The sequence below is a fragment of the Aplidium turbinatum genome, chromosome 2, assembly GCF_918807975.1.
Source record: "Aplidium turbinatum chromosome 2, kaAplTurb1.1, whole genome shotgun sequence".
Classification (NCBI taxonomy): Eukaryota; Metazoa; Chordata; class Ascidiacea; order Aplousobranchia; family Polyclinidae; genus Aplidium; species Aplidium turbinatum.
This window is the reverse complement of record NC_137473.1, coordinates 10,435,730-10,448,941: the sequence shown is the minus strand read 5'-3', so window position 1 is coordinate 10,448,941 and position 13,212 is coordinate 10,435,730. Positions and strand designations below refer to the sequence as shown.

The following is a 13,212-nucleotide window of genomic DNA, read 5'->3' as shown; positions in this document are numbered from 1 at the left end:
CACACTAATGCGAGTTGTAAAATTAAATTAACAAGTATTAAAGCGGAAAATAAACAATAGGGCTCGTCCGGGATTTGAACCCGGGACCTCTCGCACCCAAAGCGAGAATCATACCCCTAGACCAACGAGCCACACTTCAATTACGCAATTGAATATAGTATCAACCAATAATGTCTGTGCGATGAAGAGAGTTCGATGCATTTTAAGCACAATAAATCAATCCACGCAGCATAACATCTGTTTTTATTAGGTGAGAATAAAGTTGTGAGAAGTAGGCTACAGCACATTAATTATTTTGTAAGACATTTCTTCATGACAATTTTTTTGAAAATATCAAAAACAATTACTATCAGAATATTAAACTTAGTCTGCAACATTTTGTATTAGCCATAGTTTATTATATTTATGCATAAGTCATAGTTTATTCTATTTATGCAAAGCAGAATTAGATCAATCACACAGTACCAATTGCAATTACATTGCAATTTCATCATCAACTTTTTTTAATTAGGCGACATTACAATTACATATTTCTAAATTTTTTGATTACAATTACTTTCAAATGTAATTAGTTACACATTTTAATTGCAAAAATTAAATGTTTCGATACTTATGTTCATCAATCATTTTTTACAGCTTGATTTTACCAACGACAGTAGAAAGGCATTTGTTAAAGACATGCTAGTGCAACAAATTGTAGACTAGCTATTTCATTATTCCATCGCACATTTTCTCGCACAAGTTCACGGAGACACATCTATTCTACATCGTATATCATGCGTGCAACTTTACCAAATGGATTTACAATTTAAATAAAAAATTGTACAATTACATTACACAACTGTTTTATTACACAATCGGTAATAAATAAACTGAAGAAGTGAATCATTCAGATCCTATTTGCTCACTCCTGCTCTTTCGTAACAAGCTTGCTCTCTCTTGTTTACTTCACCATGTTACTGTGTCTTCCTAACGCAGGCATGGTTTTTGTATTGTAAAAATGTGACAATTTATTATTGTTTTTCCTCTAATTTTTCTAATGGTTTTTGCAGTTTAAACGTAGGTTTGCCGATGCTTGGCATCTGTTACATTAAAGACACGGAAAGCAGCTGGCTCGATGACTGATATAGTCTTTCGCCGCTTCCTGTCTGTTGTGGAATTTAGCTTTCATGGTGCTCGTTTTTTCTCGCACTGATTATATTCTTGCACCGTACCATTTTCAAAACCGACGAAATAAAAGTTTTCTCTCTCTGTCTCTACATAAGAAGCAAAATTACGCGTGATGCAATATGTAAAAAAAAGAATAAAATCCCGCATTACGATTGTAAAAGATAAACTAGCCGACATACACATTACACACCATTTAATTAAACAGACATTCACTCCATCTTTGGAAAACAGAAACCTTATAGCCTACAGGTAAAATTAAATACAGGAATATTTCTTTCAGAGAAATTGTGTGCTACATAATGAATTGGGACTAACACGTGTTTGGATAAATGAAAGAACAGACTCTATTTACCTATAAGAAAGTGACTACCAAAAGGTGTTGGTTTTGGAAAGTTCAATCTTCAAATTATTATCATCCATGGCAAATAACCATGTATCATCTAACTAAAACAAGAATCTAATGGCCAGAAAATCCTATGAAAATACATTCTGACATTATAGGTAAGCAGTAAAGAATTGGAACTACTGAAAATTGGTTCGAATTTATTATTTTAATTGCACAATGGATGTACATTAAACCACATAAAGCAAAAACAGAGTTTTAATTGTTTAAATTGTTTTTAACGACAAGAAAAGTGGCAAATTAAAGTGTGCACTGTGTTGTCTTTAAGAGCCTTGTTTTAATATAGCCTGATAATTTAAATTAAATGAAAACGTATCATTTTGCATTAACAGCAGTACAAATATGCTTTGAGATAATGGTAATTTAGAAAGCCACAATTGGATAATGAATAAATTAAAGACCTCCTCCACAATTAAGCTGCTCTGGTACAGAACAGGTACTTCTTAGTTTGAGTTTTTTGTGGTAAATAAATGAATCAGCAGAAAGAGAATGGTTAAAACTACATAATGTAAAACAGAATGACTACGTCACCCACATTTGTCCATCTTTCAGTTTTAAACTCGCCAGGACCGCCATAAAAAATTTTGGTGACCCTTCCCATAAACAGTTCATAAATAGTTCATATAAACAGTTCATAAAAAATTGCAGCTGATCAACATACCTGGTAAAAAACAATTTGCAGCAAACTTTCACAATAAAAGATCAATTTTGTCTTGAAACTTTGACACAACAACTGATACACACTTTGACATTTATGTAGCTATTCGATTAACTCAATTCGAAACCACAAACGGATTAAATCTTATCTTTTCAAGTGGAAAACAAAGAAAAGAATAAAGAAAAATTATGACTCATAAGGTAATAAAAACGTAGGCCCGAAGCAAAACAACTTTTTAAAAACTGCCAGCTTCTCGTTGGCGAGCGGTTTACCAGCGGCCTTAAATTGTAGTTTAAAAAATACGTAAATTAAATTATTAATTCATAGAATTAACTTGTGCCATACCTGAACGTGCCATTGACAGTAAGTTGATACGTCTGTCTCCATGCATTGTTCCAGCTCCTAGCTTCGGGCTATATAGGCCAAGACTTACACTAATTGTATATACTAAAATTAAACTGGTACAGAAAATGTTTACATATGTTCGATATTGTTTTTGTAAAGTTGTACAAAGTTAGCACCAACTAGATTTCCGATTTCAGTCTTGCAAAGACAGTTTCACACAACACTGCTAGCAGGAATGGGCTTATTAAAGTTTTCAATGTTTCTTCTTTCGTTTCTTTTTATACTGATAATTGAAATTCAGGGTCAAGGTAAGAAATATACTGTACTGTAGATGTAAGCTACTTTGTGAAATGTAAGGACAAATAATTTGGTTAGTTGAAAGAATGCTGATTAGTGGTTAGAATGTAGTTGAAAAGTTTTTATTTTCAGAAAAATGTCACCGTTTTTAGTGTAAGTAATTGCAAGTAATGAATTTAAAATCACATGAGAGTTTCTTTATTAAGAGCAATGGCCTATTTATTCTACAATCGTTATGAGTAAGGCTTGTTTAGATACTATGTAATTACAGTGATAAATTTACTCGCAAAAAATTACGCACTGCAATATCTTTTTTGCTCTAACAGCCAGTTAAACATATTCTAATTCAATATTAATTCTATTTGAATAAATGACATCTGATGACTGCTATAGTATAAACCCCTAAGCAACGCTTAACCTTTCTTACCTCAAGTTTCAACACCATGGCAAAAATCTTTAAAGATCGAAAGCTCTCCAAAACCTTAAAAAAATTTGTTTGACAAAATGCTTTATTTGGTCAATTTTGATGTACGGATGTGAAACCTGGACGCTAACGGCAAAAACCCGAAAAAAGCTTGAAGCTGCAGAAATGTGTTTTTTTTCGAAGAATTTTTAAAATTCCATGGACAGAGCACTTCTCCTACAGATGGGCGCGAGCAGCAGATAATGAGATCTTTAGAAATGCGACAGCTGAAGTTCTTGGGTCACATCATAAGGAAAGGCGAACTTGAAGATTTATCTTTAAGTGGAAAAATACTAGGAAAACGGTCAAGAGGATCTCAAAGATTCACATTTTTGAAAAATTTTCAATCACATATCAAAAATCTACTAAAATTTGGCAAGACGCACAAGATAAATCAAACTGGAACATCATTGTACATCTGGTCACAGCGGTAAACCATAATCTCTTCTTGGGAAAATTTTAACATAAAGTTCCCGGATCCGTTCGTCTGTATATAATGACCGAAGAAACACACACTTGAACTTCTTTTCAAACAGTGTATTCCTGTAAAATTAGCCCGAGGCTACCGAAAACGAGGGGGTGCAACGCCTACACCACTTAAACTGTCACTACACAACAGATTACTTGGATAAAAGACGGAACCTTTGTCCAGCTAGCAAGCACTAAGCCAACAGTTAAATGTGCGGCCAACTTTCAAACAATCATTTTACGAATGACCAGAATAGATATCAATATCTCAAATTCACGTAGAAAGTAACTGTGACGCAATAAATGAAAGACAATTATGAAGTCATTCCAACAGGTGTTCAAGCTGATGTAATATTTCCTGTTTAAACAGGCCCAAACAAGTCCAAACAAGTTTGACACAAGTCTATGAACGATGGTGCAATTTTGGCACATTTTCTAGCAACTTCCATGACGTAATATTCAGTAGACTTGAACGGTTTTATATGACGTTTGATTTGTACAGAGATTGGCCGTAACATAGCGGCCCCTAGTTATGACAGTCTAACATGGCATAACTAAAAAAGAATTGAAGGACAATCGTGAGCCAATGAATAAAACACACGATACACAAATTGTTTGAATCACTCACGTTTAAGTTAATACGCAAATACAAAGGGCATGCAAAGAATGAACAGCAATAAGAATAAACACGACGATACATGAAATTGGTACCATAGGTACACGCTAAAATGACGCTATATACAATGGTTGCGATAATAACCGACTGTTCCGGGCTCAGACAAGGGTCGGCCACCGCAGACAAAACCAGGCTCAAACCCTAACACTTAGGTGTTCTTTACGGGGGCGAGGCACGAAATATCCCTCAACACGTAGTCTACTTTTACTTTCCCTGTACTCTCATCATAGTTGCAGACGGCAACTTTGGCTCTACGAACCACAGGCTTCCCTTTCCTAATTTGTGGAACTACCTCATGCACCCTCCCAAGTTGATACTTCCCACGTTTACCAATGTCTTGGAGAGAACCTACCACTACAAGTTGACCAGGCTCCAAATTCTCGGCCATTTTTAGCCATTTTTTCCGGCCCTGAAGACCTGGCAAGTAAAAATCGATCCATTTATTCCAAAACTGCTGAGAAAGTGACAAATTGAACCGATAATCCCTTCTTAATTGGTCACGATCATGTGGTTGCCCAACAGCACAGTATGGGTCTAAGTATGGGGTCAAAAGTGAGGCAGGGGTGATGACAGTAAAATCCCTAGGGTCGTCACTCAAAGGTACCAAAGGGCGTTCGTTCACGATCCGAACGGCACTGCCTGTGTACGTAAGCAGTTCAATAAAATTGGGCTTACGAATTGAAGAGTCCAAAATGTGAAAAAATGCGATTTTAAATTGTTTTACCATTGCCTCCCAGGCGCCACCTTGCGCCGGAGCATACGGAGGTATAAATTCCCAGTTTATCTCTCTCTGTCTCAGGGCGTTGTGAAATTCAGCTGATTCTATCAACTCGGGTAACTTCTTAGATGCTGCCTGAAAGGTACTTCCATTATCGGAATAGATAGCATTAACCTGCCCACGTAAATCTGTAAACCTTGTAAAGGCAAGTAAAAAATCACTCAGCGACAATGACGTAACCAGCTCAACATGAATAGCGCGAGATGCCATACATGTGAATAAGAGTCCCCAAGCTTTTTTGTGACTCCTACCTTCAACAAAGGTCAATGGTCCAAGATAGTCCAAGCCGCAATCAAAAAAGGGTTTCCTATGGGCAGTTGTGCGAGACAAAGGTAAATCAGACATGAGCTGCCTTATAGGCCGAGCTTTCTCAATCGCACATACACCACAATCATTAAGATACCTCTTCACGGAAGCATTACCATTAGCGATCCAAAACTTCTGTCGCGTAGACAACAAAGTGTGCTGTACTCCACAGTGCGCATTTCGATTATGATGCGACAGTACAACAAGCCTAGTGAAGGGGTGCTTCGAAGGCAAAACAATCGGATGCTTTGCTTCTAGAGAAATCTCGGGAGAATTACTTAAGCGCCCTTCAATGCGGATTACACCAGCATCATCTACACAAGGTCTGTACTTTTTAAGTGAACGCAATTCCTTCAAGCGTTCCTTCTCACGTTGCGAAGCGCCAACACTACCCCGCTTTATCACTTCCTCAAGTGCATCCGGCGATCGTTTGGTCATTAAATGTAACACATCGCCATACACGCTCTTCTGAACAAACTTCACAGTTAAGTCTAAGGCTCTATTAAGATAAGAGGCGTCCAGTTTTGGCTTCATAAAGCTACGCTTTTTCGTTTTAAAGCACAAAAATTCAACAAAAGCAACCAAATAAGCAATTCTCTTTTTCATAACATACAAAGAAGGTGCGGCCTCGATCAATCTGTGAAGGCCACCCTGTCCAACGTCAAGCGACCCCTCTTCGTCACGAAGATATAGGCTATGGACAGGTACTGGAGTGGGGTTTTCTACAGATGGAATTTCTTCACACTGATAGAGAAGACTAGAACCATTTAACCACAACTCTCGAAACTCTTTCTTTGTAATAAGATTTGGCCTTGTGCCAACATCAGCTGGGTTCATATCGGTAGGGCAAAAACGCCAATCCTGGGCTCCAGACAACAATAAAATATGCTCAACTCGACGCGTAATAAACTTATTCAAACGTAAATCAGGGTTCTTAACCCACTGCAACACAGTCCGAGAATCACACCAAAAATACTTACTGCAGTCGGGCATCTTCAATGCCTCGTAGGCCTGCTTCACGAGTCTTGCTGTATTCAAAGCGGCAACAAGCTCTTTCCTAGCTATCGGCCAAGAAAACTGATTTTTTACAACAATGGTAGATTTACCCAGAACGAAAGACACACTCGGAACTCCGTTAACCAGTCTACGTAAGTAAACAACAGAAGAGAAAGCTTGATTCGAAGCATCACTAAACCCATGCAATTGATATGAAACAATATCATCCGGACTGCACACACCAGAGTTTGCAAAATACCATCTCGGTAACGAAAAATCCTTAAGCAGGTCCAAAGAGCGAAGCCACGACTCCCACTCTTTAACAAAGCTATCAGGGACCTCGGTGTCCCAATCAAACTTGTCTATCGCCAATTGCTGAAGTATAAGGCGTGCTTTTAGAAAAAATGGCGCTCCAAAGCCTAGCGGATCAAAATTTTGTCCAAGCTGACTGAGCATACTTCGGCGCGTGTGTTTAGCTAAGGGCTTTAAGGAACATGCGATACGCATCTCGTCAGACTCGGTTTGCCACACACAACCCAATGTCTTCGCTGATGGCAAAGTCATATTTTCAGTCTGAAAGTCAATGTCACGAATCAAAGGTGAAAGCATCTCATTATCCAAATTTGACAAGACAATCATAGCCTCCTTGTTAGCACTCCACTTAACAAGTTTAAACCCACGGCTATCAAACAAAGCAATTGATTCATGAGTGATTTGCTGAGCTTCCTCTAAGCTATCAGCCGAAAATATAAAATCATCCATGTACATATTATTTGCAATATTGCAGAGAGTCAATTCACCAGCACTGCTGGGATTCTGCTCGATCATTTTCTTTATAGCCAAGCAAGCGATATACGGGCTACTCTTTATTCCCCAAGGGTGTACACAAAAACGAAATGGTACCATCCTACCATTTTCAAGGTCATCATCTTCAAACCACAATATACGAAACAAATCCCTTTGCGACTCAGGTAACTTTATTTGAAAGAAGCATTTAGTCACATCAGCCATGAGACCAAATCTACCAAGCCGAAATCTAGCCAAGACATCTACCAGAGGGTTTAACAAGTCAGGACCCGAAAACATTACATCATTAACACAAGTTCCTCGAAATTCAGACTTGCCATCGTAAACAATGCGCTTTTTTAATTGTGACGTCACAAAGTATGGTAAATACCATTCAAATCCCTTGACATTTCCTGCTTCACCCGCGCGCTCAATATAGCCATTAGATTTAAGATCTTTCATGGTGTCAGTAAGGAAATCACGAAGTTCAGGTTGTTTTAAAGCTTTCTTTCTTAAAGCAGCAGCTCTATCTGACGCCAACACAAAATTGTTAGGTAGATCAATATCTTCCTTCAACGGAACAGGTATCTCAAATCGACCATCTTTCAACTCAATATTCGGTTCGACAAGTTCTCTAGCCAAAATATCATTGCGAGACAATTCACAGGTTTCATTTTGCAAAGTCAAATCCTGAATGACTTTATTCAGGTCTGCTATTTCCATATCACGAGACTCAATTTTACGCTGAAAGCCAGAGATGACATCCGACTCTGAAGACGTCTGCACTCTGCACACTTTAGCAACGCTTTCAACTAAGGGTGACTTACCACCACAAGCCAACCAACCGAGAGGAGTGAGCAAAGCATGCGGTTCACTACGATTGTCACCAACACGCTCTTCTTTTGCACACATCAAATAAGCGTTGTCGTTGCCAATCAGTACATCTACAGTACTACAATCATTCAAATGAAACATATTCACGTCATGAAAATGACGGAAACCACTTAAATCTTGTTTATGGGGTAAAGTTTTAACATCGTCAGCCCAAGCTGGGTTAACCACCGAGGTTATATCACAAAACAGTTCATCAGTCTCTAACGACTGGATGTTGAGTTTAACAAGGTCAGCACAAGTAGGTTTCTGACCAGCCAGAGTATCCATTTTAAACGACGCTTTATCATACGGTTTAAGACCAAGTTCGCACACCAAGTCACTCGAAACAAAGGTCAACTGCGAACTAGGATCATGCTGACAATACACCAACTTCGATTTGCCAGTCATTGGATTCAAAACACGAGCAGCAGTAACGCGGTTAAAAGCTGCTTTAACATTTCCAATCTTAACATTACGCACAGGAACTCTGGCACCAGCCTCATCTTTACCGACCAAATCCAGAGAATCACGTGACGTCACATAAAAATCATGCAGAAGAAAATAGTGTTTCCTATCGTTGGTAGGTCCACACTTACGACAGTTATTTGCATGATTACAGTCTCTAACCATATGCTGGCGCAAACAATTCAAGCATTTGCCAGCTTTCACAATGACATCTCTCCGATCTTTAGGTGTCAAGCGCAAAAATTCTTTACAATTAGACAAAAAATGATATTCAACTTGACCACGTGACGAACAACAAAAACACGCCGGTATGTCACTATGTCTGGCCACACCGCCGCGCGGTGCGCCAACAGCAGTCGAGTACTGCGAACTCCCTGAAATCACATTATCATGGGGTTTTACCGACGTCTGCCTAACCGGACATGAAGGCAATTTTCCTTTGCCAAACTTTTTAAAATGCTGCGACTCACCAGAATCGCCCATTAGCATAATGCTAAAATCAGTCGACTTGCGCGTTTCCTCCCGTACTACAAAATCAAACAAACTCTGAAAGGTAGGTTCCTCAGTGCTACCATACTGATCACCTAAAAAGTCAAGATAACGCTGCTTAGCGTCAAACGGGAGTCGCTTAGCCAAATCCAAAACAAAACGTCCTTCTAATTTATCACGCTGACCATAAGCTTTCGCGTAAAGCAAACACTGCGACAATTCATCTTTAAACTCTTTCAAATCACTGGAAGAGATAGAAGTCAATTTGCTACCATAGCGATACTTTCTAATTTCTGGTTCTGCGAAAAGACCTCCACGAACCCCAAAACGTTGGGACAAGCGAGCTAACGACATTTCTATCCTGTCTTCCTCTGACAAGCCAGGAGTGTCAGAAACCAAATTAGCAATCGTTTGTGCAGCTGTTCTAACACAAGCTGCTTGCAACAAAGTCAAACGAGTTCCCTTAAAGGGCGAAGCTGCCATCAAGGCCATAACACGATTTTTAAAGAAGACAAATGGCATATTATTACCATCGTAACCAATCAAGGCCGCCTTATCGAAGAACGTCCTACTATTTTGGTATTCAAAAAAGCAATCCTGCTGTTGAGAACTCGATTTAGCGGGAGAAGACAAGCTATATCCCTTAATGGGCTGAGTGGGCTCAGTCACATGCACAGCCCGATCACGATCCTCACATACGTTAAAATCAGGAGACACGATACGCCTCTCACAACCACCCAAATTACGTGTAGCTGGGCGATCAAAAACTAGCGGCGCTGAAAACTGTGAAGGGGGCAAAGCATTACTGCTAATGGCGGCCCCGTGACCTGTACGCTCTGGGGGAGGAGTTCGGTTGTAATTTGCAGACCTTGGCTCTACAGCCTTCGGAAGATCCTTAGCCGCGGCCCCGAGACCTCCTGAAACAGCTGGAAAACATGTGGATTGTACAGGTCCACTTACGGATTGAACAGGCGTGTGGAAAAGGTTAGGTAAATTAAACTGTGATTGATGTTCACTTCTGGAATGCCTAGAAGAGCCCTTCCTAGAGCTACGCCGGGAGCCCAACTCAGAACGATATTCAGCTAAAACTACCTCTTTACGTTGTTCGGCCCTCAACTGAGCGTCTTTGAGTGCGAACTCAGCAGCTCTCGCTTCGGCTCTCGCGGCGGCCTCAGCAGCTCTCGCTTCGGCCTCAGCAGCTCTCGCGTCGGCCTCAGCTCTCGCAGCAGCCTCAGCTCGTATGGCCTCAGCTCGTATGGCCTCAGCTCTTGCGGCAGCCTCTGCTCGTGCGGCAGCCTCAGCTCGTATGGCTTCAGCTCTTGCGATGGCCTCAGCAGCTCTTGCTTCGGCCTCAGCTTGGATCTGGAGCTCCTCTCGTCTTAACTGTAGGTTAATTTGTGCAACTATCCGTGACGAGCTCTCAGACATCCTAGTGCTTACATTTGAGGCGCTATCCTCAGGATGTATGTCAGCATCCAACCTATCTGACAACTCACTTTCTTTTTGTTCGAAGTTATTTTTTAACGAGTTAAATTCGGGATCTACCCTATCACGAAGTTCTGCCAAGATTGCAGAGTTAACAATTTTACTCAAAAGAGCATGGAAATGCCGTAATTCCTCTTCTAAAGTAGATAACTTAGATCTAAAAATTAACAGTTCCTGCTTATCACTCAAAGAACCTAGGGCTACAGAAAGTTTCCCAATTTGAGTCAAAATATCCCGTCTAAGATGCCGGGCCTCTCGAACTGACTTAGCCTCATCGTTAATGGGTCCCTCCCCAGAATGGCCTGCCCGACCGCAAAGAACATCATCAGGCTTAAACTCAGTCGAGTCGACGGCGGTCGAGTCCCTGTCGCCACCGAGTGTAGACATATTAAATGTTAGGGCTAAATTTAACAATTAAAAAATTAAGTTACACAAACACACAAATTACAGTAGTTATAAAAAACTTAACTGCAAAGACCGTAAAAAATACAAAAAAGAATTTAAATGCACGATACCGTATAGCTGTACGAGTATGTGAAGTCCAAACGTCCACAAAACTTGCTTGGATTCTTCCACTTGAATCTTCAAGCACAGATGGATTGCCTTTAATCTTCTTTCTTGCCAATGAATGTCAAAGTTATTTTTTCTTCTGTACCAAACTGAGAAGAAATGTCTTTACTTTTTAGCTTAAAGTTCTTCAGTTGCCTACCGAGAAGAAATGTCTTTAATTTTCTTTGCTTCTTTAGACTACCAACCAACAAGATCTTCTTTTATTATTTCTTTGCTTTTGTAGCCTACCAACCAACAACTTCGTCTTTTATTTTTTGCTTCTAAGTGCTTCTGTGCCAAACACTAGACAGAGAATCGTCTTTTATTTTTTATGGTCACAGCGGTAAACCATAATTTCTTCGTGGGAAAATTGTAACTTAAAGTTCCCGGATCCTTTCGTCTGCATATAATGACCGAAGAAACACACACTTGAACTTCTTTTCAAACAGTGTATTCCTGTAAAATTAGCCCGAGGCTACCGAAAACGAGGGGGTGCAACGCCTACACCACTTAAACTGTCACTACACAACAGATTACTTGGATAAAAGACGGAACCTTTGTCCAGCTAGCAAGCACTAAGCCAACAGTTAAATGTGCGGCCAACTTTCAAACAATCATTTTACGAATGACCAGAATAGATATCAATATCTCAAATTCACGTAGAAAGTAACTGTGACGCAATAAATGAAAGACAATTATGAAGTCATTCCAACAGGTGTTCAAGCTGATGTAATATTTCCTGTTTAAACAGGCCCAAACAAGTCCAAACAAGTTTGACACAAGTCTATGAACGATGGTGCAATTTTGGCACATTTTCTAGCAACTTCCATGACGTAATATTCAGTAGACTTGAACGGTTTTATATGACGTTTGATTTGTACAGAGATTGGCCGTAACAACATCGAGGGTTGTATCAGCTATAATACCTACAGAGAGAGAACCCTTCTTATCAGACTATACATTAAGTTTGCACTCTATGGCTCTGTTGTGCTGTATTAAGCGCTTTTGCTTCCGGGTGCTGCATTCCCAGAAGGATATGCTTTAGTGTTTCAACCAACCTAGCCAGAACGATAAGATACAAAACAGAATTACCCAATAGGTATTTAAAACAAATAGCTACTGCGATCAGGGCGTTGACAGGGAGGTTTATGTGTAGGGCTACCATATGTCCTCTTTTAAGAGGATTTGTCCTCTTTTTTGAAGAAAAATAAATTGTCCTCCGAGGACACCCAAAAATGCTCAAATGTCTTCTTTTTTTACATTTTCTGTTTTCTGCTCATATTTGCAACAGGATTTCATTGGACTTTTTTGCAATTTCCAACCATTTCTGTACCAATGCAACATGATGATTTATAGATTTTCCAAAAAACATTGGCGTACTATTTGATCTGTTGTTCTAATCTAAACAATCCTAGACGTTCATTGAAACACTTACACTTACATCTATGACCTGCCTGACACCATCTCCAGGAAGTACGCTTATGCAGACGATCTGGCTCTCCTGCATCCAGCCGGAGATTGGCAGTCAATGGAGAGGAACCTAAGCCAGGACATGTCAACTATATCAACATATCTCCAGAAATGGAAGCTACAGCTCAGCAAGGCAAAGACAGTGTCGGCGGCCTTCCACCTAAACAACAAGGAAGCAAAACGTGAGATCAACATTACCACCGATGACGAACACCTCCCCTACTGCGCCGAACCCACCTACCTCGGCGTAACCCTGGACAGGTCACTCACGTACCGACGACACCTGGAGTCACTGCGCAAAAAACTATCTGCGCGCGTTGCACTTTTGAGGCGGCTGGCGGGTTCCGGTTGGGGAGCTGATGCGAAAACCCTTCGCACAGCTACCTTGGCCCTTGTCCATTCTACCGCTGAGTACTGCGCACCAGTGTGGTGCCGCAGCTCTCACACCCGCCACATTGACACCGCCATCAATGACGCACTACGCACTGTGACTGGATGCCTGCGTCCCACTCCAACGGACTGCCTTCCCATCCTT

At 40.2% G+C, this 13,212-nt stretch overlaps 1 protein-coding gene and 1 non-coding gene across 3 annotated transcripts in view; one reads left to right on the top strand and one right to left on the bottom strand.

The window, feature by feature from the left end:
• Window positions 1-59: 59 nt before the first annotated feature.
• On the bottom strand, window positions 60-131 carry Trnap-ugg (transfer RNA proline (anticodon UGG)). The gene has a single exon. It is a non-coding gene; the product is annotated as a tRNA-Pro (tRNA).
• Window positions 132-2,755: 2,624 nt separating this feature from the next.
• Window positions 2,756-13,212, top strand: part of LOC145764782 (uncharacterized) — a 29,104-nt gene continuing 18,647 nt past the window's right edge. For both annotated transcript variants that reach the window (XM_082576457.1, XM_082576456.1), the window contains exon 1: window positions 2,756-2,884. In XM_082576457.1, coding sequence (XP_082432583.1) covers window positions 2,812-2,884 — 73 coding nt within the window. In that variant the 5' untranslated portion in view covers window positions 2,756-2,811. The remainder of the gene's footprint in view (window positions 2,885-13,212) is intronic.